The 27,843-nt window shown below is 47.0% G+C and overlaps 11 protein-coding genes across 11 annotated transcripts; 5 read left to right on the top strand and 6 right to left on the bottom strand.

Moving 5' to 3' along the window:
• Positions 1-290: 290 nt before the first annotated feature.
• EDB93DRAFT_1099445 (uncharacterized protein) lies at positions 291-1,534 on the top strand (the record flags this gene model as incomplete). Its single annotated transcript, XM_041446921.1, has 2 exons — positions 291-971; positions 1,025-1,534. 2 exons carry the CDS (start codon positions 291-293, stop codon positions 1,532-1,534), a joined length of 1,191 nt encoding a protein of 396 aa, XP_041313788.1.
• An 831-nt stretch (positions 1,535-2,365) lies between these two features.
• On the bottom strand, positions 2,366-2,606 carry EDB93DRAFT_1074062 (uncharacterized protein; the record flags this gene model as incomplete). The annotated part of the gene is made up of 2 exons (XM_041445067.1): positions 2,366-2,416; positions 2,472-2,606. The coding sequence occupies 2 exons, from the start codon at positions 2,604-2,606 to the stop codon at positions 2,366-2,368; spliced, it is 186 nt and encodes a 61-aa protein (XP_041313787.1).
• A 1,318-nt stretch (positions 2,607-3,924) lies between these two features.
• Positions 3,925-4,470, bottom strand: EDB93DRAFT_1244804 (uncharacterized protein; the record flags this gene model as incomplete). The annotated part of the gene is made up of 4 exons (XM_041452249.1): positions 3,925-3,935; positions 3,990-4,295; positions 4,347-4,392; positions 4,447-4,470. 4 exons carry the CDS (start codon positions 4,468-4,470, stop codon positions 3,925-3,927), a joined length of 387 nt encoding a protein of 128 aa, XP_041313786.1.
• Positions 4,471-5,398: 928 nt separating this feature from the next.
• Positions 5,399-7,363, bottom strand: EDB93DRAFT_36067 (uncharacterized protein). Its single transcript, XM_041456189.1, has 10 exons — positions 7,034-7,363; positions 6,944-6,976; positions 6,723-6,895; positions 6,588-6,670; positions 6,320-6,526; positions 6,125-6,263; positions 5,975-6,068; positions 5,844-5,915; positions 5,700-5,777; positions 5,399-5,501 (listed from the first exon to the last, which is right to left on the bottom strand). The coding sequence occupies exons 1-9, from the start codon at positions 7,175-7,177 to the stop codon at positions 5,745-5,747; spliced, it is 978 nt and encodes a 325-aa protein (XP_041313785.1). The 5' UTR covers positions 7,178-7,363; the 3' UTR covers positions 5,399-5,501; positions 5,700-5,744.
• An 824-nt stretch (positions 7,364-8,187) lies between these two features.
• Positions 8,188-9,983, bottom strand: EDB93DRAFT_1073600 (uncharacterized protein; the record flags this gene model as incomplete). The annotated part of the gene is made up of 3 exons (XM_041445025.1): positions 8,188-8,797; positions 8,847-9,439; positions 9,957-9,983. Coding segments are annotated over 3 exons (1,230 nt in total), but the record flags the coding sequence as incomplete, so codon positions are not given.
• On the top strand, positions 9,798-12,625 carry EDB93DRAFT_35816 (CBS-domain-containing protein). Its single transcript, XM_041456178.1, has 6 exons — positions 9,798-10,171; positions 10,375-10,650; positions 10,701-10,835; positions 10,888-11,416; positions 11,464-11,558; positions 11,606-12,625. Exons 1-6 carry the CDS (start codon positions 9,995-9,997, stop codon positions 12,494-12,496), a joined length of 2,103 nt encoding a protein of 700 aa, XP_041313783.1. The 5' UTR covers positions 9,798-9,994; the 3' UTR covers positions 12,497-12,625.
• Positions 12,626-12,754: 129 nt separating this feature from the next.
• Positions 12,755-16,972, bottom strand: EDB93DRAFT_1113139 (glycoside hydrolase family 92 protein). Its single transcript, XM_041448178.1, has 24 exons — positions 16,645-16,972; positions 16,268-16,583; positions 16,163-16,221; positions 16,032-16,106; positions 15,861-15,972; positions 15,753-15,799; positions 15,535-15,706; positions 15,321-15,485; positions 15,015-15,271; positions 14,936-14,966; positions 14,824-14,885; positions 14,673-14,772; positions 14,570-14,626; positions 14,486-14,519; positions 14,305-14,435; positions 14,188-14,255; positions 14,072-14,140; positions 13,932-14,018; positions 13,746-13,874; positions 13,680-13,688; positions 13,542-13,628; positions 13,340-13,493; positions 13,094-13,290; positions 12,755-13,036 (listed from the first exon to the last, which is right to left on the bottom strand). The coding sequence occupies exons 2-24, from the start codon at positions 16,488-16,490 to the stop codon at positions 12,860-12,862; spliced, it is 2,502 nt and encodes an 833-aa protein (XP_041313782.1). The 5' UTR covers positions 16,491-16,583; positions 16,645-16,972; the 3' UTR covers positions 12,755-12,859.
• Positions 16,973-17,659: 687 nt separating this feature from the next.
• On the top strand, positions 17,660-18,389 carry EDB93DRAFT_1099440 (uncharacterized protein; the record flags this gene model as incomplete). Its single annotated transcript, XM_041446920.1, has 6 exons — positions 17,660-17,692; positions 17,770-17,926; positions 18,051-18,063; positions 18,124-18,132; positions 18,192-18,280; positions 18,364-18,389. 6 exons carry the CDS (start codon positions 17,660-17,662, stop codon positions 18,387-18,389), a joined length of 327 nt encoding a protein of 108 aa, XP_041313781.1.
• A 92-nt stretch (positions 18,390-18,481) lies between these two features.
• On the top strand, positions 18,482-18,821 carry EDB93DRAFT_1074534 (uncharacterized protein; the record flags this gene model as incomplete). Its single annotated transcript, XM_041445102.1, has 2 exons — positions 18,482-18,700; positions 18,753-18,821. Coding segments are annotated over 2 exons (288 nt in total), but the record flags the coding sequence as incomplete, so codon positions are not given.
• Positions 18,822-23,812: 4,991 nt separating this feature from the next.
• On the bottom strand, positions 23,813-25,175 carry EDB93DRAFT_1261280 (uncharacterized protein; the record flags this gene model as incomplete). The annotated part of the gene is made up of 4 exons (XM_041454187.1): positions 24,875-25,175; positions 24,694-24,813; positions 24,146-24,635; positions 23,813-24,099 (listed from the first exon to the last, which is right to left on the bottom strand). The coding sequence occupies exons 1-4, from the start codon at positions 25,169-25,171 to the stop codon at positions 23,813-23,815; spliced, it is 1,194 nt and encodes a 397-aa protein (XP_041313779.1). The 5' UTR covers positions 25,172-25,175.
• A 128-nt stretch (positions 25,176-25,303) lies between these two features.
• Positions 25,304-27,370, top strand: EDB93DRAFT_1113127 (uncharacterized protein). Its single transcript, XM_041448177.1, has 11 exons — positions 25,304-25,409; positions 25,470-25,579; positions 25,630-25,640; positions 25,706-25,863; positions 25,916-26,013; positions 26,063-26,178; positions 26,234-26,265; positions 26,319-26,376; positions 26,430-26,488; positions 26,538-26,877; positions 26,934-27,370. Exons 1-11 carry the CDS (start codon positions 25,371-25,373, stop codon positions 26,978-26,980), a joined length of 1,068 nt encoding a protein of 355 aa, XP_041313778.1. The 5' UTR covers positions 25,304-25,370; the 3' UTR covers positions 26,981-27,370.
• Positions 27,371-27,843: the final 473 nt, after the last annotated feature.

Here is a 27,843-nt window from a genome sequence, read left to right as displayed (position 1 = left end):
AACCTAAGCACATGCACTCTGCTTCAAGAATGCTGTCAACACATGTGGTGGCGTGAAGCCATGAGTTATATACTGGTTGATTTTACAAGCACGTGACGTACGCGTCGCGATCGAGTTTGTTTATCACCACACAAACTTTAATTTTCTAGGAAAATTCGAGGAGTATAAATACGGCGCGCCCTCGCAAATATTTTCTTCTCTCAGTTTATCCGTGTCTATCTGTTCCAGCATATTCTTACGATCTTCATTCTTCTCAACCATCGTCTGCCATTATGACTCTCTCTACCGCCATGACCATTACTGTCCGCGTCGCCGTCACTGGCTTCCTTTCGGTCTCTTGCTTCAGACGTGTTGTCGTCGATAATACCGCTCAGGTCCTATCCAAAGCAAAGAATCCTTCCGCTGGCCTCGCTGTATACTCTGTCTGCTTGTCGACGATTACGCTGGTTCTCGCCGCCGACAAAGCTGCACAGAGGCTCCTCGGCAACGAGCCCAAGCATATGCTAGCCACTTCAAAGAACGCCAACGCCGACTTCAATCCTCCATCCACTCATGACGTGACCGCCTCTGTCACGCCTCAGCCTGTTGAATCATCTCATTTGCAGCCATTTCCGTCTCCATCTCAATTGCGTCTAATCGAATCGGCGAAAACAATATCCGCCCCATTTTCTACTTGCATGCCTAATGAAAACACCACTGTAAAACCGTTTAATTTGCAGCCATCTCCCTTATTGCGTTTAATCGAATCGACGGAAACAACGTCCACCTCAACCACGGGTTCTAATATTTGTACGCCTTGCATCACTCTTACTTCGCCGGACCTCTACTGCAAACGCCTGTCCACCGATTCCAGCACCACTCTTGTACCCCATAACGACGACTCAGTTCCCGACGTTTTCCCGGACGATGGTGCCTGTGACGCTGACGACTATGACTTGAAGTCGCTTAGCAACGAAAGCACTGTCCACAAGGTAAGACACAGTGCATCATCAAACTTCACATTACCTGATGTTTGAATTTCTAGGACGATCGTTCCAAAATACAGCCTCAGAAGGACCATGCACTGGAACATGTGCTTGATATTCTGATTGCCAAAATGACAGCTCTCACTCTCGATGATCTGCCTCGTCCTTCGAAGCTTCGACCACTCATTCTAGTCAACCGCCACAAGACATCCAAGGTTCATTGTCCTCCGCCTGCCTACTCTGTGGACACATCGACCCGACGTTTGGAGGCGTTCTCTCTCTCAGACAGTCCATCTACCGATCCTGGCGTCGCTCTTCCTGGACCCGGCTATCCCACCAACATGCCGACTCGAATTATGGAGGCTCTCTCTCTCGGAGATCGCCCGTCTTCCACCTCTAAGCTGAAGCCTCTGATCCTGGTTACGAAACACGCCACCCCGCACCTCAAGCTGCCTCCTCTCACGACTACTGTACTTCGACAGCCTAGATCCAAAACAACAATGCGGAGCCAGACGTATTGGCCTTTTCCGCTGAACCCTGCGATCTCTACACACCCACAGCCCGGCTGATTCAAGACCAGCTCCGCGCTACTAGTGACACACCTACACTCCGATGTCAGGTCCCCTACGACCAATTCGGACCACGGCCTCCTTCTGTCCCCTACGACCCGGAGCTTCACCGCCCAAGAAGTTGAAGGCCACTTCCAGTCTACGCATACCCACGTCATGAGTCTCCGACAACGGAGGTCCCCTGCGACCCAATCTTGACGACAAACTAACCGGTCTTCATCCCTACCATTATGCGACCTCCACCATCACGCACGCATCTATGAGAGCAAGTCGCCCCTTACTCTCTTCACTACTACCTCCTTGATCTGTATTTTCATTTGACTGGTCAGTTTCATCATAGACTCGTGTCTGGCATGTACCAGTAGGATTTGTCTCTTTCGTTCCCTCATTCGGTTTTCTTCCTTGACTTTTACGAGACAGACATTGAACTCATTATCTCATCGCAGCTTGTAATTACTACGCTACTAGTAGTACGTATCCTTTCATTTTCCCCATTCCTTCTCTACAGACAGTCGATTTGTATTCTCATTTACCGGTACGACACTGGCCATTTAGTTTCATTATCTCCTCGCGATGTATACCTATTTCATGATCTTGTTACATTTATTTTGTACATACACGATTAATAGTATGAACTTCGAATACAATTCATGTTCTGAGAACTTGCGTGAGGTTGTAGTTGCATACATGCATTTGTTGCTGTTAAAGAAGCCTGTCGTATACTGGAAAAATTTCGTCTTCTTCACGATACATCATGCCGCGCAAAGAAATTCGGGTCCAAGTGAAAATGACGAGGTGCATATCAATCAATATTGTGCTAGGTATTTCGGTTCATATAGGGGTAGGTCGGCCAGCTCCACGATCCTCGCGTCTCTGCTCCAGCTGGAACATAGTCAGCACAAAGGTTTCAAGGACTCGATAAGGATGCTAGTCTCACCCACGCTTTGTTACAGTCCCTGTATGTCTGGAAGAAGTCCAGGCAATTGTCCCGGTTGTAATCGTTGTTGTCCATGCAGCTTAAAGATGCCTTTGAGTTCCCGTACAGCGAATAGTGAGGAGGTCGGTGGAACATTCACTCTAGTTCAATTTCGATGTCCGGCGTGCCGTCTGCTTTACCGCCGTTCTGCCGTTCTGCCGTTCGTGCCGTATCGCGCGCCGGAAGGTTCGGTTCTCAATCAGACACAGCCGCTGTCTTCCACCACGCAGCTCATCCCCCGCTCTTTGCGCATTTGATATACTTCATCATGCCATCATGCCTGGTAGGTCGGAATGAGCCCTGTTACTGAGGCGCAACCTGATCTACCTTGGACAACTTAGCTTTTGCACTCGTGTCCCGCTTCAATCACCAGTGCAAACCTAATGACTTCGATAAGGCCATCTTTTTGCACGTAGAAGCGCTGGGCCTGTGCCCCACAGGGCACAGATATTCGTCATACCTCATTGGACAACCTAGGGCGCCCTCCTTATTCGTTCAATACACGTGATGTCATCGCCGCAGCTATCAGCCTCATGCACGAGGCACTGACATCGTGCCCCACCTGGGCATCTACATCACGACACCACGCCTAACAACCCCTCCCTCGTGCTCCACAAATGACATAAAAATTGTATGTCAGTGAGTGTCTCAAACAAGATCATTGATGAGTCGGTATCGCGAATCTCTCAGTTAACGCGGCTGAGCGCCATATACTTCTCCGCGATTTGAGCGCGGGTCTCTACTATACTATCATCTCACGCAAACTCAGGAGAACGAAGATGTTGAGGAGTTCGCCAAGGCTCTGTCTTCACTGCGCCAGAACAAGTATTCCAGCTGCGACCTATCTTGTCTGATCATCGGATTCTGCACGACCCTGCCGAGTTGTCACTCGCTATAGAAAACTTCAGAATCGCATCAAGACCATCTTCAAGGATTTCCTCGGCGTACCGCAGACGCACTTACTGGGTTCATCAAGCAGAAGTATATCAACTTGAATCCGCCCTCGAAACATATCAAATGGGTTATGAGCTTTTGGACCGACTCTGATAGATGAGCCGGTCATCTGAAGTTGTGCCGCTGCTGGCTTCAGAAGAGTTTCTACTCATTAGATGTTGAGTGGAGTCCAGAGAGGGAGGAAAAGAAAGATAGTCATCGGCTGATGTAGCGACTTTCCCTAGCATGAATAAAATATAAAAGGAATGGTCATGAACCCGCGCAGCTTGCGACCTGGTGACCAACATTCTCCAAACACGTTTACACTAGGCTATACCAGACAAAGCGTCATATTGTGCGATCATGCAACCATTTCGTGCAGTTTCGCATCCTGAATCTATCTCCGACCATTCAAGAAACCGACCAACATTCACAACACCTCAGCTCCACTCCCAGCCGCAACGTTGTTCTGTATTGCCCATTAAGGTCTCGCTGAAGACAAGTAGATCAGTGGAATTGTTACGACAGCATGACGGTGAAACATACGCAGGCGATGATTTAAAGTGATATCAAGAATAGTCTTGGTTAACCCTGCCCTGGCCTGTTTTGTGTTCTTCTGGAAGCGTTCAAGCGGTAACTTCGCCATCCAAGCAGACAAGATTCCTGCAGTCCTCATGCGGTTTTCATATACCTGGACGGCAGCGCTCACATCTTCCCTGACGGTAGCTGCATGCGGAGATGCCATGTACTGCTCGAGAGCGACATGAAAAGAGGAATCCGAGCTCGGCTGGTCCTGAAGATAGCGCCGCTTGTCGTTGATGTAGAAAGAGTGTTCAAGGATAATGACGACGGCTAAATGATCGACAATAAGCAGGTTCATCGCAACGTAGCCTCAAAATTCACCAGAACCAAGCTGAACAGTGTTCTCCAGGGGTGATGGACTAGAGGCCTGGCAAATTTGCAACGTAAAAAATTTGTACAATCTGCGACCAATGGCACATACCACAGAGAGTAACCTCGACTGCATCTCCGTTTGATGACTCCGATCAAGCTGGTCAGATCATGGCGAAAAATTGAAAGTCGTCCACCTCTGCTGAGCATCGATGCACTTACATCCTGCCAATGTGTAACATATTCGGTCAGCATGGCCCGAAGTCAAGGAAGGATGAAGAAACCAACTTCCTATTGATGGATCAGCGATGTCGTTCACGAGCAAGGCTCAGATCAAAACACTCACAGTCTGTTAAGTGACGTGCGATTTCAGTCGTAAGTAAAGCTCGAGCTCGACGGAGGATCAGCACACTGACAATCTATCAGCGGATGAGCAATGTCATCAGTGAGCAAGGCTAAAACTCGAGTAGAGGTGAAGAGACTCGCCGACTATCAACGAATCAAGCATGTCGTCGGTTAGAACTCAATGGCAGATGAACACACTCACATACTGTCAACGGGAATCGGCAATTTGATTGGTCAGTGATGCACCAATTCGAACACAGATCGATGTGCTTACATCCTGTAAACGGATGAGCAACGTCTTCGGTTAGTATGGCTCGAGCTCGATGGTGCATCACCAACTTACAATCTGTTAACAGAGCAGTAATTTTTGTGGTCAGTATGGCGCGAGAGCGAGGGACAATTAATACACTCACACCCTGACAACAGTTCAGCGATTGCATCGGTGAGGAAGACAGGAGGTCGACATAAGATAGTCTCACTCACAAGCTGTCAACGGAGCAACTATGTATGCAGTCAGTGGCTTAAAGTCGGTAGAGAATCAATCTACTTGCCTCCTGCAGATTTATTTTTGTCAGGAATGCTGGGACTCGACAAAGAATAAATGCGCTCACGTGCTATTAACGAATGAGCAACAGCCTGATTCAGCATGGCTCGAGCTCGAAGGAGGATCGACACACTCACACGCTACGAACAGTGGGCAACGACTTGGATCAGCATGGCTCAAGCTCGAAGGAGGATCGACACACTCACACGCTACGAACAGTGGGCAACGACTTGGATCAGCATGGTTCGAGCTCGAAGGAGGATCGACACACTCACACGCTACGAACAGTGGGCAACGACTTGGATCAGCATGGCTCGAGCTCGAAGGAGGATCGACACACTCACATACTGCGAACAGTGGGCAACGACTTGGATCAGCATGACTCGAGCTCGAAGGAGGATCGACACACTCACACCCTGCGAACAGTGGGCAACGACTTGGATCAGCATGGTTCGAGCTCGAAGGAGGATCGACACACTCACACGCTACGAACAGTGGGCAACGACTTGGATCAGCATGGCTCAAGCTCGAAGGGGGATCGACACACTCACATACTGCGAACAGTGGGCAACGACTTGGATCAGCATGGCTCGAGCTCGAAGGAGGATCGACACACTCACATCCTGCGAACAGTGGGCAATGACTTGGATCAGCATGGCTCGAGCTCGAAGGAGGATTAACAGACGTACTGCCTGCAAGTAAATGCCCAGTATAAATGAGTGTCACCTTCAAACATCCCAAAAAATCTTACCTGGACATGTGGAAACCAGGCGCCCAATCTCCCTATCATATGATCGTGATACTCATACGTTATCTCACCAGAGTTCAAACATTTCATGAGTATTCTGGATAATAACAGTCACTGACGCTAATGGCAGGAAATGAGATCATGAGTAGTCACCTCTCAACTGCATATCTCATGCAGATCTCCAAGTGGGTCCGCTGAGTCGACACAAATAATTGCTTCAACGCTTCGTTATCCAGAGTTCTAGCTGTGAGTTCGATTAATGGCCCGCAATCGGCATCGTCCTTGTTCATGTCTAATAGATCAGCGTCAAAATGTATTAAATCCACGAGTTGAGAATCATCCACTTACTAGGGAGGCATATGTGACATTTTGGACGGTGTTGAATCTCCTTGGAGTGGTATAGAAACTTCAATTGTGACCCAATTGCAAACGACTCTTCGGCGTGCTTCGGCGCCAGTTCTTCAGCCTCCTCCATTGATGCTCCGTTCGATTTAAGCTGTGCATATGCGGTATCGTAGAGGGCATCGAATTTTGTGAACAACACTATCACCGGAACTGAGGATGGTAATTCTGCGCATCAGTTGAACTTCAATGACGGTCGGATATGGAAACTTACTGTTTCCGGTGTCGCACTCAGAGAAGAACTTAATTTCGCCCTTGGTGAACGCCCTGCTTGCCTCGTCCATTGGGATGCAGTACCTATGTTAAAAGCGTGAGACAGCGCATTTTGTGATTGATCAGTTGCGATTACCAGATAGTATGCAGTTGTTTGCTTATTTTGGTTTCCTTTGAACGGTCCTTGATAAATGCCTTCACCTGCTCAAATTCCGATTCGCTGCCTGCTTCAAACCCACGTGAATCGTGAAAGACAAATCCTGGGTTGCTTCGAAACACCATCTCATTTTCAATATCGTGCGATCCGCGCTGAGAACGTGTCAGTCCATGTTACCATCTATTGAAAGCACGAGCCACCTCTGTGGAAGGCGTCAAAATTGTGGCATCGATCTGATGTCCATCGCTAAGTCATCACTCCCATCCTCCTACTAATATCGTGATGCTCACCTTTCTCCCGGCACTGTTATATATTTCTGGGTTCTCTCGTGAGTTACAAACTCTCTGCAGGATGTTAGTTTTTCCTGCATTCGCTCTTCCTAGGATGAGGACTCGAAAGCGACCGATTTTCTCTCTGATTCTTGAAGGATCCATTGGGGAAGGTAAAAATGATGGAGACTCGGAAGCGTTGGAGGAGCCTTATAATCGTTGAAGTGTGTGAACTCGGTTGACCCTGCCCGAGTTGAAGTCAAGCATCTAAATGATCTAGATTCAGTGGGCAAAGGGTATACACAGCCGTATACCGCATGAGGGATACACGAGGACTAATAGTCAGGATGTGAAAGTGACTTTGATCATTCGGAAGTGACGGAATGTCTGTGTTGGGTCACAAAGATCCGTAAGAGTGGGCAACATGGAGACCGTCTCCCTCAGTACAAGCCATCGATTGAGTAGGACCGGCATAGACCTGAGGCCTGAATGATGATAGGAACGAGTCGTCACGTCCTGCTGACGAGGTGGAAACACGCTACGGAAGCTGCCCTCCTACATGTGTGTCAACTTTGGTTTGAAGCATTATCGATTTATCGATAAGAGTGGCAAGGCTGTTGCTACTAGAACATATGAAAATGGAAGCGAGTACTGAGCTTAAAGTTCAGGAGGCTCTGTCTTCGCTACTGTACCCGAACAAAGTAGAATTCCAGTGCATGCGGCCTATTTGTTTATTCTACACGACCGTCCCTGCTGATAAGTTGTCGCTCGCTATAGAGAACTTCAGAATCACAAAGGATTTCCTCGGCGTATCACAGAGGCTACTTATAATTACTGGGTTCATCAAGTAGAAGTATATCCACATGAATCTGCCCTCGAGGCATATGTATCAAATGTGTTTAATTGAGCTACGTGGTCACGCGATCGTCGTGAGGCTACAACCGCTTTATGTGGTGCACGTTCACTTCTCGTAGACTGGCAACCTTGGCACGCGTCGTGAACATGCAGCTGAACTTGTATCAAAATGCAGAAAAGGGCAAGCTGTAGTCATTTTTGTTATATTGAGGGTATGCATACATATTGACGACGAATTTCACTCGTACATATCTTTGCGACTCATCTGCAACATTACCGTTGTCGTGTTCAACCCTACAGCGACCACAGACCTAATGATCCTAGAGAGATTCCTTCTCAAGCTTCGCCCTCAACACCCTTCCCCGATCTAGCATGGTATCAGGTTCAAAATAACAACCCTTCAGCCATCGAGCAGTCTCGCTATGTGCATCTGCATCGGAGCCATCTTCAATGAATGAAGTGCGTGCATGTAAAACCCGCCGATTGTCGAATAGGACGGCATCGCCTTCGCGCAGAGTATACTCTAGGTAGTTCGTAGGGTCATCAAGCAGAGCAGCGTAGCGTCCCAGGGCACCGTAAAATGCGGGAGGAGTCGAATCTAACAGCAGAGGAGCTTGAAAAGGCGGGGAATAATTAATGTCCTTTATTTCTGGCACGCCGGGTGCAGAGATACCGGTTGTGGATGAGCCAGTGCCCATTGCTGGGGGCAACGAAGCGAGTTCGATAGTGGGATGCTCGTAGTGAAGGTGGTGTCTGTCATTGATGTAATGGAATGGGACCGGTGTGGTCACCAGGGTATCGAAGTCTGCTGGATGGGTCTCACGCAACGTCTCCGCCGCGCGAAGACCATCAACAAAACGCGAAGTTCCGCCTACGACCTGATTGCGAAGGCAGTGGAGAATCTGATATCGAGGAGGGTGTTCGAAGTATCTGTCGGATCATCAGAGCATCATCGAGACAATGTACCGAAACTACGTACAGGAGATCCATGTGCATGCCTAAGTCAAGATCAGTATAGGCAATATTTTTGCTGTTGTGGATGTTCTTAACATCCCACAACTCCCCGTAGATGGTTGGGCGAATGTGGCCGAAAATATTGGCAAGTTTGCGGAGCTCGCATTTCTCGTTTGTATGCTCGGTGTTTGGGACACCTGTGAGGAAGAGTAGTCCATAACGAGTAAGCTGTGTGATGGCAGATAGAAGCTGGGAAGGGTTTTTTATGGCTTCGTAGGCCATATAGAGGTCAGGCGCTTGGTAGATGGTAAATACATCCCAAGATGTCGGTTGTACATCTTTGTGAAAAGACGACAGTCGCGAAGGTGATGAGTAGCGTTCCAAGAAAGAATGCTCGTAGAACGATTTGTGATTGTCTACCCACTCGACGTGTATGCCTCTGTCCTGGAAAGATACACCATCAGGAATGGGACGAATATCAGAGGGAATATCCGATGCTTTATGAAGCTTCTGAGATGTAGAAGGATGCACGCAGGCTGCGCATTGGCAAGCGTCTCGCAGCCATCTATGAGGAAAAGAAGCGTCGAGAGCAGGAACGATGAGCTGGGAATCTGTTGTCTGAATTCTAGCTTCAGTATATGCACGGCGAAAGGAAGGGATAATCTGTCTGGATAATCCTGCAGTCAGAAACTGACGCGTACGTAGACCGCAATGATATCCCAAGTTCATCTTGGTGTTGTGGAATTTGGTTTCCTGTCGAACACGCTAGCGCCGCTTGTTTGGAGACAACACATATTATATGTGTGCAAAATTACAATGACGATACGATGACGACGATGAGTCTCGACTTGGTCACATGATTTTTTCTACGGCTCGGCGCGTGCTGGCCGAGGAACGAGTCCCTCGAGGCCTCAACCATTGGGAATGACAACGTAGTCTAGATTGGCGAGCAACATCAAGGGCGTAATATATTTATACCCATACAAGCGCTCAGCTAAAGTAGTATGCACTGCCACCGTAACCAAACATGACCAAAGTCCAAATATTGCTTCTTGCAAGATCAAGCGAACGGACTCAGGCAGCGCGAGCAACGTCGACGACAACGGCAAGAGACCAAATCCGCAGCGACAGCGACCGTTGTCAACGTCGTCCAATTGTTTTTTAATACAATTCATGTCTCGCATTCCTGTCCCGTCATCTCACTCACCGTCCGCTAACAGAGCTCCCCATCACGATTCTTCTCCAGTCCCACCAGCACCCAAATACCCTTCATCAGCATCAATGTCCAACGTATCTGGTATCTCGCCGTCTGTCGCTGACACCCGGAGAAAGCAGTCTAAACGTGACGAGGTGAGTATTCTTTCCGCTTTTCGGCTTCCGGACGCGCGGTTGTCTTTACGGTACCCGTCGGTACCATTCTTCGTACACGTGTACACACTCCTTCCATGAGTTCCTCATCACCTATTTACCAAGGACGTGCTCACTCCGCAAACACTATATCCCACCGCCGCACGTCCGTCCGCGCTGTTTCACTCGCTAACCCTCCTTCACAGGCCATCCGGAAGAAAATAGAATCAGAGCTTGCCCGAAAACGTACTATCTCCACAACCCATCATGCCGGTGGCCGTGGAAAACGCGCTGCAAAACCTGCTGTTGCGAAAGGCACAGTCGCTGCACTGAAGCCTAGCCCTGCTCTCACCGTTCCCGATAATATTACTGTCGCAGAGGCCAGTCAGCTATGTGCAGCGAAACGGACAGATTGCGTCCTTGTTGTAGACGATGAAGAAGGACTCAGTGGTATATTTACCGCAAAGGATCTGGCATACAGAGTATGTTGTTGATTCTTTTCCACTTGACAATCAGTCCTGACAGTTTACAGGTTACTGCTGACGGTCTTGACCCCCATATCACGCCGGTCAGTCAGATCATGACCCGGAACCCAATGGTCACCCGGGATACCACCAGCGCGACCGAGGCTCTCCAGCTTATGGTTCAACGTCATTTCCGTCACCTGGTATGATCTCACCTGATTCTCTGAACGTGAGCGGTATTGATGCAAAGGCTAGCCTGTTTGCAATGAAGAAGGCAATGTCGTCGGATTGCTTGATATTACCAAGGTCTTCCACGAAGCACTGAACAAGGTCGAGCGTTCATCCTCTGCATCCGAGAAACTCTACACTGCTCTTGCGGGTGTGCAATCCGAGCTTGGTCCAGGAATAGCTTCAAACCCACAGGCTGCTGCTATGCTTGCTTATGTCGACGCTCTCCGCGAGAAAACCGCGTTGCCAGATCTCACGACTGTCATGGACTCGCGGACGCAACCTGCAACTGTCACTCCAAAAACGACTGTCCGTGAGGTGGCCAAGCTGATGAAGGAGCGTCGTGTCACTGCTGTTTGTGTCATGGAAAATACGCCAGGTATTGGAGATTCTTATACCAAGATCGCCGGTATCTTCACAAGCAAGGACATTGTCCTGCGCGTCATCGCTGCGGGTCTAGATGCAGGCATATGTAGTGTTATCCGTGTAATGACCCCTCATCCTGATACCGCTCCTCCTTCCATGAGCGTACACGACGCGCTCAAGAAGATGCATAGTAAGTGTTCCAATATTTGCTGTTGCCTATGCTGAACGTGCCGCCAGATGGCCACTATCTGAACTTGCCTGTTGTCGAGAGCGACGGACGATTAGTCGCCATCGTTGATGTTCTGAAACTCACATACGCCACTCTGGAACAAGTGGGTAAAATCTATTTGTAGCTTTATCTGTGCTGATTTGATCTCAGATGAATGCCATGAGCACGGAAAATCCTAGTGAATCTGTGGAAGCCGAAGGCGGACCAATGTGGGGCCGATTCTTCGACTCTATTGGTGGCCACGATGACACAGAGTCTGTCGTCTCTGGTTCACATGTTCCCACCGACGGCCCTTCTCTCTCTACGCATAACATTACTCGCCTTCAGCAGTCCCCACACTCCGAAGTGCATCCGAACGACTCTGCCTCCGTGATCGACGAGGAGCCCGAGTCTATACTCGAGGGCTACTCGCGAAAGCGTAAGGGTGCGATTCCAGTTATTACAGGTGCGACTTCCAGCGTGCCAGTAGACGATGGAACATACGTCTTCAAATTCCGTACGCCAAGTGGGCGCACCCACCGGTTCCAGGCGCGACACGATAGCGTCGAGATGTTGCGCGAGATCGTGCAAGGCAAGCTCGCGACAGACCCGTTCTTCACCGAATTCGCAGGCTCACCCAATGAGCGGCCCGACCCCGAAGATTTCACATTATCGTACACGGATGCGGATGCGGACACAGTGCTCATCACGAGCGACACGGATATTGCAGATGCGGTGAAGATCGCGCGGTCGGCGGGCTCAGATCGGGTTGTGCTATTCATCCAGGGCGGGAAGCACTGGATCGGAGCTGGCGCAGAGAAGAGTGAGGCAAAGGCCGCGGAGGTGAATGCGGCTGCGAAGGAGGAAGAGAGGGAAGTCGAGAAAGCAGAGGCTGTGACGATACCTGAACCTGTTGTGACTCCCCCTGCAAGGGCACACGCACCACCGCAGGAGGAGCTGGTGATGGGCATTCCGAAGGATTTGCTGCTCCCTGCCAGTATTGGTGCACTTGCTGCCGTGATCATTGCGGTGTTCACCATCTCAAGATTGTCACATGATTGAAGAAATAATGAGAAGGTCTACCGTGCCCATCAATGCCTTTTTTACCCTAAGGAACTCATTAGATTGTTCGTGATTTATATGTACAAGAACACAAGTTGCCGTCAAACCTGTCTTTCACTCATTTGCGTATACGACCTGTTTATGAATTTACCACGAATTTTGCGAGTGAATGCACTTGTGTCTCGATTTATGTAAATATGCCTGCTTGTCCTGTTTACTGAAGTAAATTGTATTTCGTCCTACTGCAGACTATATATATGGTCATACAGCGAGTTGGAAGTGCAGTTATTCAAATGTCTGACAAGGCAATTGCAATGCACCAGGATATGAACGTGGTCTACCTAATCGGTCCCAATTTTCTTTTCAAATCGATCCACTGTATCCACCAGTCGAAAGGGAGGGGGGCAGAGCGTGAGGTCCTTCTCCGCACGTGTTATTGATATCATCAGTGAGCTCAAGCTCGACGGTGGAGCCTTTGATAAAGACATCCCAGTCTAGGTAACAATTTGAATGCCATGACTTGCCATCGATAGTCACGCTCTGCAGTTCGCTCTCATTAAGAGAAGGTTAAAGACACGCGATTAAAGTATGACAGACCTTGACAAAGACTGTTCCACCAACGCCATTGTGAGGGTTGCCCGTGAAATTTTTGGCAATGATCGTCGTCGTGGTATTAAAAAGCGGGTTATAAAACGTGACCTTTGGGAAATAGGGCGAAGCGAGAAGGTATTGGCGTGTTGCTGGAAGCGGGTACATGCCCAAGAGGTAGAAAACGGCGTAGCTGCCCATGGCGCCTGAGCCAGTATCAGACACAACGTCTACTGAAGCTTTTGCAAGACTTGCCAGAATCATCATTACCCGGAAGACCGCTGACCGTGGTATTGTAAGACTCAGCCATTATCATCCGGGAGCGTCGGGTACTGAGACCAGGCCGATTGACGTAGTGGTACATGAAAGGAATTTGCTGAGATGGCTCATCTGTGACATCGAAGTAGTTCTGGATGCAATTCAATCTTCGAGCGTCACTTGCAGTTGAGGTATTTACCTGATCGAAGATCAAGTTCAGTCGATTTATGAATGACTCGTTGCCTCCCTGCAACGAGATCAACTTGGCTGTGTCTTGAGGAACATACTAGGGATAGTCTGTCAATGAAGATAAGAAATATTTTCATGATATGCATACTTGAGAATACTGAGAGCAATAAGCTGTTAGATGAAAATAATTACGGAGTCTAGTAAGGATACATACCACCATAGGAGATGACTCATAGAAGCCATCAATGTTTGTAGGATCGAGGTAACAGGTTGAATGGAGAGGATCATTTACACTGCAATGACGAGGGTCGGTGTAATTCCACTGCCCATCTGCGAAGCGAGGCTGGAAATCAGCGAGTCTTGTGCTGCGTTGACAATGTTACGGGTAAAAGTGACTTACCTGCATCATGCCCTTGATCGAGGAATTTCCGGGAAGTGTGACCTTCTCATTCCAGACATTGATGAAGTTTCCCGCTCGGGCTTGGTACTACAGTCGCAAAAACTAACGTTCTAGTTTCACACACATGGGAAATGGCAAACCTTGGCTACATCATTCGTTTTGTTGAGAATTCTTGCAACTTGCGAGATGGAAAAGTCATCAAATGAGTACTATCAAAGTAAGCGAGAATGAGGTCGCAGATTGAACACACTCCTACCTCTAATGTACGTGAGACTTGCCTAGTGGCGGTACCTCCCAAGTCATCAATGTCAGAAGGGATGAAGTCTGGAAGGATGATCGTGATGAGGCACATGATAAATATTGATTTGCTAACTGTATTTTTTCCAGGCAGTTGTCTGTCTTCCTTGGAGATCCCAGTCGTGTGGTTGTTTTTCTGCATCAGCAAGAAGGGCAATGTACAGACTATGAGCTGAGACATTCAGAGCGCTAGCATGCTCATAAAATCTACGATAGCAGTCAGCGACTATACAACACTGGCTTTTATGCTTGCCGACTTGACAAAGAATTCTCCGAGAATAGGGTCGCCGTCTGTGGCCATATTTTAGAGGTGAAGCATGCAAACTAGTTCGAGAACTTACTGCTTCCACCTTGGACCCACTGCTGAAGAGTAGCGTCACGGCACTCAGGCAACCAACCTACCATGAATCAGTTGCATACATACTTCACAGTATAATTGTGTACCTTCATGCTGTTGAATGTTGATCATTCCACGAACGATGCGGGCGAACACCTCGGGGTCATGAAGCGACATTAGAGGATACAGGGTACGGTAAGTGTCCCACTGCGCTCGGGGCGTTAGTGATATTGTATCAATGCCACAAAAAATACCAACATTGCAGTAAAAGGAATCATAATAAGGCTCGGTGGAATTCCATTTGGGGTTTTCGCCAGTGTCTACCAATCAGGTCAACGATCGTGTGCTTACAAAAAGGAACATAGCCTACAATCAGCGGGAGAAATATGCGTCCTGTAAAACTAACGGCCCGTGCAACTCGGGCATATTGTGACATTTCAAGTACTCACTGATGAGTAGAACAGTTCAGTAATTTCTTTGTCCACGCCCTGAGTATCGACTTGGATTCGGGATAGAAGTTCGTTCCATGCTTCTCGTGCTGTTGCGACGGTCTTATCGAAATTGAAGTCCGGGATCTCTGATTCAGCATTGGCGCAGGCCTGACCAGAGGAAATGAATGAAACACCGACACGTGCAAGGATGGTCGTGTGAATATAATTAGGAGAGGGCGGGAAAGTCATCAGAGCACCCATCTCAGACGCGAAGCCTGCAAGCCATGCATTTTAAGATACCAAGATGAAGGGTCAAGTAAATACCGGAGTTTAATTGATTGGCCTGTGTGCTATTCTGCACAGGAGTATTCCCCAGCCAAAGCCCGTATTCAGTGGGAGCCTTGAAGTCATGACCGTCACCTTTGAAATCTACACAAGTATAGACTTTGTATCTTCCAGGACCAAACGCTGAAGCAAAACTGCCTCCCCCTAAGAATGACGGTGAGGTGGGACATCAGGGAACATTGAGAGACATTACCTGTGACGCGCCCAGTAGTAGGGTTAATGTTAACAACAGGTGCTGTGGTGTTGTCCATGCCATCGTTCGTGATGTCCACAACAATACGAGGTTCGCGTGACGACGGCGGGAATGTGTAACGGTGAAGTGCAGTACGACCTGAAGCAGTCAACTCCACCTGAACGCCAGTAGACTGCAAGGACTAAGTCGGCAGCACAGTGAAGTAATTTCGCACATACGAGATTCGTCGCAAAGTAACCAGGCGAACCAGCATCGTCAGGAGAACCTGTAGTATGATTAGGACGTTATATTTAGCACACAACCATGAGGTGGGTGTGGTTGGTTACCATCAGGAAGGACTTTCCGTAACGTCTTTCTGGTAAGCAAGGATGTGTTACAGGATGCGAATGAGTCGCATTCAGGCAGAGGCCAGAGCTTAAAGTTGGATAGCGGTGTACCCTTCAGGAAATATTAGCTTTTAAGTGCGTATAGTATTTTGCAGCACCCAAGATACGCACACCACCAGTCCCTGAATCGTGCAGCTGCGAAAAACCGGTAGCATTGAATGTTGCATCGGCATCGTAACCCGCTTGCTGTATGATGTCCGAAACTTGAGGCATCATGAAGAATAAACATTCAATAGCCTTACATTTCCCGGGGAATCAGTGTCAAGCCCGACTTTCACCATCCCATGCGGAAGAGTGGCACCTACTCAAAGATCAGCAGAAGTCAAGGTTGCTCTGTAGAAGCAAACCGGGGAAAACATGTCCTCCATTGGTTGTGCCTATGAAAACATTGACGTAGCTTGCACGGTCCGAGTATATGATAGTTGTGTTTGCTGGCGAAGATGACGCTGTGTCTGTCTGGGAGCGAACAGTTAATTTCGGACGCGAATGCGTAGCTAATCGCGTGTGTGATTGGGCACTTGAATCGGCCGATAGAAAAAGCGCAGAGAGTATCACTAGCCAACGGGCCATGGTGGTAAAGATTTGGGCGCAAGTGAGAGAACTCTTAACAAAATGAACTAGCTTTATAACGAGAGATATTACCACATCTAGTATCAAATTTTGCTGGCAACAAAAACCTTGTAATCCCAACTTGGATGGTTAGCGACAACTATGGTGTACGTACTCCATGTACAGCGATTAAGCTGCGAATAAGAAACGAGTTCCAGCAAGGATATCGCGTCCATTGAGAACGCCACGATGTCTGTGTCTCTTGCGCATCTGAGCAAACGCTGAAAAGTCTGGCGTAAACGAGAGCATAAAGTCAATGGCAGAACTTGCGAGCTGCGCGCGAAGCTGTCGCTCGCACAATGGAGATGTGAAGGAAAAGGAATGATCCGTTTGTAAATGTACTGGAAGATCATGGCCTGAGGGCAAAACCGTCACTCGCACAAGTGGAGATGCAAAAGAAATGATCCATTGGTAAATATACTGGAAGATCATAGCCTGAGGGTTGGCCCGGATTTGAAGCTTGAAGTATTGGTCCGACTCGGATAAAGTCAGCCAGTGGAGGTGTAAGGCTCTGTACGGACACAGTATTCAATATTCGATATTCAACATTCGCTGTCATGTGACAGCACCTTATTCATCCGGATGATCCCGGATCTTTGCCTCAAGGACCAAGATAGTGCGCAGTCCGACAAGCGTTATCGACACTCTCGAGCTGTAGCTAGTATCAGATGGATGATCTCCGTCGCCATCGTTTTCTTTTACTTATTACTTGCCTTGTTGCTCACATATCAGCTCTGTACTACAAAATCTTTCTAACTCCACATGTCAGTATACCATACCATACATCCGCCTTGACAGGTCATGCATGGGTTCTCGAGCTCCTCACAGGCCATCCAGACAGGATCAGACACAGTCTAGGTGTCAACTTGGAGATTTTTGAAGAACTACTGCAAGTTCTACATGCCAATGGCTTTGTTCAATCTCGCAATGGTGTTACAGTTAGTGATGTGCCTGGCCTGGCCTGGGTGTCTCATAGGCCATGGCCTAGGGCTCAGGCCAGGGCTTCTACATAGTAAATGGATTTTTCCAGAATGTACTGTACAGTAGTTACTAAATTAAACTTTGCAACAACCGCATCTGCTGGAAGTCGGCTGAACAACATACCCAGCCTGAGAATGACTCTCACAGTCATGTCTGATGATGACGCAGTTACTGCCGTCATAGTACGTTCTAAACGAACAATCATACCTTCTTCTCGGCTCCTCAATTCCAATAATAGTGCAACACCCGAATTAACTAGCCACAGCAGGTCCAGCGGCCGGTTCAACCAAACACTGCTCCCATGGCAAATCCACGCAATGCCAAGCAAAATGCAGATGACGCTGGCTGGAGTCCAAGTCTCTCAAATCAGGACAAGGATTTGGACAATGAAGATTCCAACAAATCAGTATACAAGGGTAAGTACTATCAATCTTTGTGCCGGTATGCTCACTATTTTATTTTCATAGTCAAGCGCCTTCATTGAGCCAGCGAGCCATCCTTCACAGATATTGATGACGCTTGTTCGACTCATTCATTCAGCACACACACACAGGTAAGCACACAACTCATTTCACCATTGAATTCTAATGCTACTACTAACTTCTTACTCTAGCGCATACAGGTACACATGAGGACTCCATCGATTGTGACATTGACATCACTGGTGACGGCGATGACGAGAACGACAACGACAGCGATTCAATGCGAGGAGAAAACTCGGGACGTCAACACGTTCTTCGGCAAGTCCTATGCGCATAAGGTGAAGGATGGTAAGACAAGGAATGTATGAGACTGTGAAACTTGCAAGTACGTGATTTTTTCATTCTTCAAATCTTGACTCACAGAATTATAGGAAGAAGGGGTCACCCTCGCAAATAGTTAGTGACACGTCAACATGCCGCCATCACCTTGCATTTCGCCATGCGGTAAGTTTATTTGTTATCTGTTCTTGACATCTTCATCTCACTTGCCATCAGGATGCTTACCACAAGTGGTGCAAGGCCAATAAATTCGCCTCAATGCTACCTCAAGATATCAAGGAGCGCAAGACTGCTGCTGCTGTTGCGAGTGTGCAGCAAGATAATCTCGATGGCCATCTCCGTGAGATTGAGCCTCATGAGGCCATTATTCCCTACTCTGACTCACTGTTTCGTGACGCCGCTGTGGAATGGCTCATATTCACTGGACAGGTATGTTTTTCATTTATTTGATCTAATTCACTTATTCTAGTCCCTATCATAGCCCATCCAAGCTGTGGACCACCCTAGTTTCAAGAAGATGATAGATGTCACTTCACGTTGTCCTGCATGATGTGGGAATCATGCATGGACATGAATACTAGGTGACCCTCAAAAGACAAAGTCTGTTAGCTTAGTCCTCAGACTAGTCAACCCATACCTTGGTTTCAAACCATGGTTCATATTTCCAGTTTTCCCCAAGTTTCATGATCTGAATACGTTTTGACGGAAAAAGTCTAATGTGAGATGGGAATCACATTTAGACCTAGTTGATGTGAGAAGAGAAATGGAGGTTAAGGTATAGCCTTGCCTTTGGCTTATTCACTTTGGCTAGAGAAAACCATAGAGAAAAGTACAAAGCCTATAAAAAACCTATCCAAAAAGACCGTGTTTCAATTCCTGCCAACTGTCTTATTTTTGCTACCTACTTTTCTCTAGTGTTTCTTTACTTTACTTTTTCATTAGGATGCTTTGACTCACCTGACACTTCATAAAATTGTACCCATAGGGTATGATGTCATTATGATGTCATAAGACTCCACAGATACTCCTGCAGGTATTCTGTTGAAAGATATTATGTCATCAAGCTCTAGATTATTCTACTCTACAATGACATCATTCATGATGTCATTTCCTTCTAGAATATTCTGCTCCACAATGACTCACTCTGACTCACTCATGGAAGGTTCTGGAATCTTTTGCTCCACAATGATGTCACTCTTGATGTCATTATGATGTCATTACTCCACATTCCAGAATGTTCTGCTCCACAATGATGTCATAGCTCCATCTTTCACTTGTATTTTATTCTTTTATTGGGTTTGACCCAATATTTTGATTGGTCCTCCTTATTTTTTATTGTTTGTGAACCTAGGTTACTTTCCCACACAAAATGTATATAAGGAGAGCCCATTCTCCCCCCAAAAAATATGATCTCCCATTTGTAGCAATCTGCCTCTCAGATATTTCACTTGCAAAGTTAGTCCCTTTGAAGTGAGACAAGTGCAGGGAAAAGAATTCCCTTGAGATTATAAGTTTCTTACCTTAGAAACTTATCTAGTGCTATAGACCAAGTGTTCTTGGTCATATATATCATCTTCGAGACCCCTTTGTCTCATTGCTCTGTACCCTTTGACTAAGTGATCTTAGTCATCTATTATATAGTTGAGACCATGTCTTACTAGTTGTCCCATAGACCAAGTGATCTTGAACATATATTGTATATTTGAGACCATGTCTCACTAGTTCCAGTATCCAAGTCCAGAGCCTAGAAGGAAATTTCCTAGGCAAATACATTCCAGAAACCGAATTACGTGTCTAGAAGCTTATTCCTAGACAAGAGATTTGAGTTTCAATAAAGAAAAGTAAAGCTCCGGCTAGGTTGATCTTTATAAAAAGATTGGTTTAGCGAGCCTCCCAAGAACTCACACGTTATCTACCATGAAATAGGAAAAGTCGTAGACCGTGTTAATCGAGGACTGGCAAGCAGTCTTATCCAAAGTGTAATTGTGGTGTCATTACATTTACACGACTTTATATAAGACCCTCGGTTATTAAGACAACGTGCTGTGCACGGTGTCCACATACCCAATCACAAGGCTACACGGGCCGAAATAATGGACTTATTCAAGAAACAAATGACAAAGTTAAAGGAGCGCCTTAATGCAAGTTATTTTTTTATGTTTCTTTCTTCGCTACTCATTTCTTATATCACACAGAGTAAGATTGTCAAAGGCAAGGTTAACTTGACCTGCGACGCTTGGCAGGCAAGTAACATCGACAGTTACTTTGCTGTGACAGGTTATTGGATCAAGGAGGTGTCTTCAGTTACCTGGGACCTTCAATGCGCAGTTCTTGGGTTCACTCAACTCAACAATTCGCATAATGGACAGCGACTGGGTCAAGCCCTGTATGGTATTGTTGACCATGTTGGAATTGCACACAAGGTAAGCTCACTCAGTTCTTACCTTACATTTTCACTAATTCGTCATAGGTTGGCCATATTACATGCGACAATGCAAGCAACAACAACACGATGCTTGATGAATTTGCGTATCAAATCAAGCAAGGCATCAGTCGAATGTGGATACCAGAGAAGCGCTGCATCAGGTAAGTTCACCTGTTACTTGTTCAGCATTGGCTAATATACATCACGAAGGTGCCTTGCTCATGTCATTCATCTCGCAACACGAGCTCTCATCTCTACCTACAGCAAAGCACCCTACTACAACCCTCAGCATGCAGACCTTTCTGTACCTCAAGAAAACAGTTGCTGTGACGAAGTCGGTCTCATTCGTGCCATCGCAGTCAAGGAATGATCTTCAGCTCAACACAAGCAGCTGTTCAAGGACATTCAAGCTCGTCCTCCCAACCCAAGTCCTGTCATATCTCAGCTACTACTAGATATGCCTATCCGATGGTCATCTACGTACGTCATGCTGGACCACGCCGAAAAAAAGAAAGCGGTATGTTTTAATTAACAATGACATTTGTTCTGAGACTAACTTTCTTTGAGTATATCAACACATTTGTATACGAAGTTGGACTACGTGAAGGCAACCTCGCAAAACGTAAGAAAATTGACAAGTTGAGACTTAGTACGGCCGAGTGGGATCGTGTTAAGCTATTTACATCTCTTCTAGCTGTTTGTTGTCTATTCTTTATGTCCAACTGCAGTCACTGACTCCAAACTTGTATTTCAGCATGCCGACAATGCTCAACAGAGCTTCTCCTCAGATAGAGGTCCTTCCCTTCAACAAGCATTGCCAGCTCTCGAGGCATTACACAAGGCTTGGTCATCACGCTCCGCAAATTCAAGATACGAGGCTTTTCATATAGCATTGAATGCTGCTGTCGAGAAAATCAAGCAGTATTATGATTGAACTTCCGAGAGCGAGGCATATATTATGTCTATGTGTAAGTTAAGTTCACTCCAGCAATTCATACTCTCATTCAATCAAACTTTCTAGTGCTTGACCCTTCCCAGAAGGATACCCATTTCAAGAGATTTTGGGGCAAGACCTTACATGCTGAGGCCCTCGACGAGGCCGAGAGAATAGTAAGTGCAAACACTTGTGAAGGTCATTGACTAATGTCCTTGTAGTTTCAGGAATGTCATGTCGAGCTATATGGTGAACATGGAGCTCCTTCTTCACCAAAAAAGAGGAGGGTAGGCAAGGTAAATGCACTCCTTCGTGAGTTGTCCAGTGACAAGAGTGAAGGTGAACTCAAAGACTCACCTATTGATCCTCAATCACCATGGGCAAGGGAGTTCCACCTTTATCTCAATACCGCTACCTTGATTCCGGAGAGCATGTCTATTATACAATGGTGGGGGGTAAGTATATTTTATATCCTTGTGTCTTACACTACTAATTTACACTCGAAGTTGAATGCTCAGCAATACCCAGTATGGGCATCTCTTGCCCGTGACTACTTATCTATCATGGCTACATCAGTCTCTAGTGAGCGTGCTTTTTCAGCTGCTGCTCTAACTATTACCAAGCTGGCAAAATCGCCTAAAGGGTGATATTGTGGAGGCTATCCAAGTCTTACGACATGTTGTACAATCGTGACCTTATGTTTCATGAGCCTCCCCCTTCATCTGCTTTAGAGTTAGCATTAGAAGAGCCAGAAGTTGGTGAGGAAGTTGATTCTGGTGTTCAAGGGAGGACTGCCTGGGATTTGGAGCTATCTGATATACCATCTGACTAGTATTCAAATAAATAAACATCATTTTTCATCATTTTCTTTGATTTTTATTGAGAGGCCCTGGCCTGGGTTTTTGCCAGGCCTGAGCCCTCTGAAGCCAGGCCCGGCACATCACTAGTTACAGTTGAGGAACAACTTGCCATTTTTTTATATATGTGTGTGACTGGTCTGTCAACCTGCCATGTTGGCGAGCATTTCCAATGGTCCTCTGACACAATATCAAGGTAAAATATTCCTACTCTGTTCCCATTTATATATACTAATTTTTATTATATATGTAGATACTTCAAGCGCATGCTGATGTTCTTCTCAGATGACCCTTTCTACTCCTCCCAAGTTAAATTTCTGACAATCAATTCCCCCATCCCTTTATCAATACAAAATGACCCCCACTTTCGCTTTTTTGACAACTGTATCGGTGCAGTTGACGGTACACACATCCGGGCATTCACCACATGTATTGACCAGGCCTTCATGCGTAACTGGAAGGGTTTCATATCTCAGAATTGTCTTTTCATATGCAATTTTGATTCTCTGTTTATTTATCCACTCTGTGGCTGTGACGGCTCATCCGCTGATGTGGCACTTTGGAACGATGCACGCCAACACGACCTACGGATACCTGCAGGAAAATACCTGCTTGCAGATGCAGGGTTTGGTACTTGTGATGCATTATTAGTTCCATGTTGTGGTGTGCGCTATCACCTCAAAGAATGGCATCAGGTGTCTCTCACGTCAGTTTTCTTTCATTATTTATCTTGCATTTGACAATTATTGAAGCCCACAGAATGCTAAAGAACTGTTTAACCTTTGCCATGCTTCACTGCGCAACATCATCAAATGCATATTTGGGGTGATGAAACATCAGTGGCGCATTTTTACAACTCCCTCTGGAGTATAGTATGGACATTCAGGCGTGTTTACCATTGGCCCTATGTGCCTTGCACAATTTCATCCATCGCCGCGATCCTAATTTTGGTCAAGATTTCAACTTAGATGGTGAGATCTTGGATATTACTGGTGATGATAACATGGATGATGGTGTGCACTGGTTGCCTGAGGAATTGGAGGGGAATCTGGCTGATGGGCCAGCAGATGGTAGAGAAAGGAGAAGAGCTGATCAGGGTCATGATGAAATAGCGGCTGCCATGTGGGTGGATTACTTAGAAGAACGAGCTCACCATGGACTTGCAGTACCAGTGCCAATGTAAAACTAGGCAGTATCAATACTTCTTGAATTACAGACTATCAACAGACAAAAAGTGCAGCTAATAACAGTGAGACTTGAACTTGAACATGAGAACACTTGTAGTATGACCAGCACCATGACAAAAGACTAGTACAATTTACTACTTACAAGGTAGTACTAGTAGCACCACAACAAATAATAGAAAGCTTCCTCTGTGCCCACATGGTCCTGTATTCTCCGCCCTTGAAATTAGCAAACACAACGGCCTCAGTTGGGTTTGACGATAAGTAATCTGTAAGTTCCATAACATCATCCATACTCAAACCCTCAGTCTGAGTAAGCAAATTGATTGCACGTCCAAGATCAGTGGAGGGAGGTTGCTCTTGCATAGCAGTCTGAACACTAGGCTCAGAGGGTGCAGTAAGGTTGTTGATGATGTGAGGTAAGATGTCTGCAATTGACATCAGCATTGTGCTACCCTCCTGCTGGGCTGCTACAGATGCTGAGGGAGGATGGGACCGCTTCAGGTGACTGCCATTCTCCTTCATTCGGCAGTGCACTAAATTTATACTTAGCGCAGCTGACACTTGTCAGCCCTGAGTCACTTGTAGTGGAGGAGAACGTCAATGATACAGTCCGCCCACTGACAGGTGGCCGGGAGTGTGAGCCTGAGGATGGAGGCATCATGGATACCTGGGCCAGCGGAGATGCTTGGTGTAAGTTGATCTCATCAGTAGCAGAGACGAGTTGCGTGAGATTCATGGAATTACTCATAGTGGGAGTGTGACCTGGAGGATATAGTGGAGGGGGCATGAGAATGCTGGAAGACGATTCAGATGGTGCAACGGAGGGCATTGCTGAGCTGGCTTGGGGCTGATGCTTCACGAACTTTCCTCTTGCAGTGCTTGGCCCTTGGGGCATGATCTGGTCAATTGTATTGAAGTGCGAGAACCCTTTGGTTTTGAACAGTTTTGCAGCAGGACTGTTCTGGTATCACAGGTAGTTCAATGGGAGTTCTATATTGAACATTGGTGTGCTGACTTACCTTGACATATTTCTCCCAAATGTCCCCATGTGCGTCTGTAATTCCTGCTCCAAGCTCATCACTCCATGAAAAACCCGATGTTTTCTTGATATTGATAACAGCATTGTAGGAATCCTTTAGCTATCAAGACATAGTGTACAGTAAGCTGCAGCCGGCAATGGATGATTGTGATAGTGCTTACATTGGTCCACTTTGTCTTGCAGACACTTGCAGTCTTTGCCCCACCATGTTGAGCAGGAAATGATTGATTGATATCATCAGCAGCTGCTTGAAAGGTTGTGTTTTTGAAGCTCATGGTATCTCCAGCTTGAGCCTTATGGGTGAGTAGGTACTGGAGAAATCTAGCTTCTTCTTCATGTGTCCAATGCGCAGGGGCTTTACAAGTTCTCTCTGATCTTGATAGCATGTCTTTCTCATTGACAGGTCCCTGTGATTGGAGGGAACGAGTAGATGATACAGAGGCGTCACTGGTAGACATGGTGGTGGTACGTTTCAATGTAGTGAGTCTACTAGTGATCCGATTTGATTTGAAGGCCAGCGAATAATGGCACGGAGATAACGGAGTTTCCACAAACGTCGAAGTCTGTTAAGTACTTAACCAATACTTAACAGTGAACAATCCGGCTTCCACTGGCAGTGCTTCTCGAACGCGTGGTAGTCTCTGGCACATATCAGTCATGTCAAAAACAGAACGCGAAGATGCTATATCAGCCATTGTAAGTTGTCCGACGGTTTGATATTAGTGCGGTAGCGCTAACCGAGAACCCATGCACCAGACATCCAAGATCTTCTCAGCCATGTTGGATGACCTTGCAATGGATGTGGCACTACAGGCTCACCACCAGCTTCTGCGCAGTAGAGCAGTTTGTCGTATATGTCACACACGGTACGTGATCAATGCATCACCAGTGTGGAAACTCACTGACCTGTTGGCAGGTGTGGCTTGGGTATGTTAGAACTTTCGTCCGTCATTTACTATCCTTACCATATTATCCTTCCTCCATAAACTCAGTTCATCCAAATGGGGCCCAGACTGTAACACCGCAATCACAGTCCGTCCTCCATGGCGATGTCGCAGGAAAGACGGCTTCAAGCACTGGAACCAACACTCCGAACGGAAGCAAATCCGACGGCAACATTTTCTTTGAATGCATGGTCTGCAAGCGTCAAGTGAGCACAGGGCTCAATGAACTTTACATGTTGAACTAAGTCGTCGCTCTAGGTTGCTTCCAATAGATTTGCCCCACACCTGAGCGCTTGTATGGGGACAGGGACCGGAAGCAGGCGTGCGGCTCCTCGCGGAACAAATCTCAAGGCAAAGTGAGCTACACGTCAATGTTACCGATCAAACGCACTCAGATATCTCCAGGATTCCCATCGAACCTGGCCGGTCAGCGTCTCCATACCCAGGTTCAGAAAATGGCAATGTTTCGGATGATAACTCAAATGGTAAGGGCAGGGCAAAGGGCAAAGGAAAGCGAGCAGGTAACATAATTCCATTTTTTGCTGCTCAAGGGGTGTTTTGATAAACTTGTCGTAGATGATACAGACTTCAATTTGAAGCGAAAACGAGTAGGGATGATGCAACTCCTGTTTGACTCCGAGATGAATTGTTGTCGTTCTAGCCCATATCGCCTCAGACATCACCAACGAAAAAGCTCACGAAGAAACTTAAAACAGCAGGTAAAAGTAACTTGCGCTTTGCATCGTCATTTCGTGATCTGACACTCTGACAGGGTCACCGGTGTCTCGCCTCAAAGCAGACCCTGACAGCAGCGGTACGATTGCAAGCAACGTGCGAGTCCTTTTCATCCTTTTATCCCTTCTTACCCGACTTCATCCAGACTCTTCAAGTGCCTTCATCGTCTTCCCAATCCAAAGTCCCATCAAAACTTCGTTCCTCATCCACTGCCTCTTTCCTTGAACGTGATCGCTCTTCTACCCCAGGTTCTCAATCATCTGTGGGCACGCCCATTGCCTCAACCTCATCTGCGATATCAGCTAGGAGCGTTGCAGGTACAGGTCCACCGAAACGTGGGCGTCCCAAGGGTAGTAAGACAGGGACAGGTAGGGGTGCGTTGGCCGCCCAGCAGAAGCGCCCGAGTCCCCCAAGACCACTTCTGCCCCCGCCCCCACCCCAACCGCCTGCACCTGCTGTGAGAATTGAACAAGACTATCTTGTCGGTAGGTTCGATGCTACATACATTCATGTCTACTTACTCATCAACCAATGGCGCCAGACGTCGAAGGCGACGAGACCGGGTCGTCGACCGACACAGACGGCTGATCACCATTTTTTTCGTCTCGCCGAATTGCTGCGTGTGCGAGCACTTCCTATTTATTGCTGCGCATACATGAATCAGTCCAGTCATGCTGCGTACCATGTTTATGAAAGCAAGGTCATGATACCCTACCAATCTGTAACACTCTCCGCTGACGATGTTGTTGTTATATATATTATACAATATGTGACATTGATTTTTGAATTTATTGGACGTCTGTACTTCTCGTCGACTTTGAGGCTGGATCACAGTTGAAGCTGAAGGTCTACGCCATGTATGATGTGGTTACCAACTCAGTACGCGACACGGAGGTGGCAAATAGATATATAGAAATATAAATAATTATAGATGACAAAAACGCAAAATTATTATATAACGTTTTAGTGAATCTCAAAGTGAATCTTGTCGTCAATTCTGCAATTACGCTAGGTTCTAGACAGCGCGAATCGATGTGCAGCCTGGAGCCAGTCTGGGTGACATCATGCCGTGTTTGGGGTGGACTCCAAGTCCATGTCTAGAATCAGGTCTAGATGATCCAAGCCGCTTGCTGCTCATCACCCTACACCACGCCGGCACACAGCGCGCGCTGCCCTCTGATTTCGGCTTTAGGCAATATCGACGTCCTCGAGTCTGCAACACCCAAACGTACGCCTCATTTATTCGGATGGGCCGCCTATCAATCGACCAAGAAGACAAAACTGGAGTAGCTTGAACCGAGTATCATAGAGGACACAACGTAGTTCTGGGCCAGGACTTAGGAAGAGGTCCTAATTCAATGTAGAAGTTTACGATGCGGAAATGCTGGTGCTTTTACGGGTGTCAACACATGGAGTACAGTTTGCATGGGAATATGAAGTGAATCACATCC

This window comes from Suillus bovinus (assembly GCF_016758785.1).
Source record: "Suillus bovinus strain UH-Sbo-P2 chromosome Unknown EDB93scaffold_1, whole genome shotgun sequence".
Lineage (NCBI taxonomy): Eukaryota > Fungi > Basidiomycota > Agaricomycetes > Boletales > Suillaceae > Suillus > Suillus bovinus.
Note: the sequence above shows the minus strand (reverse complement) of the source record. Positions and strands in the feature narration are given on the sequence as shown.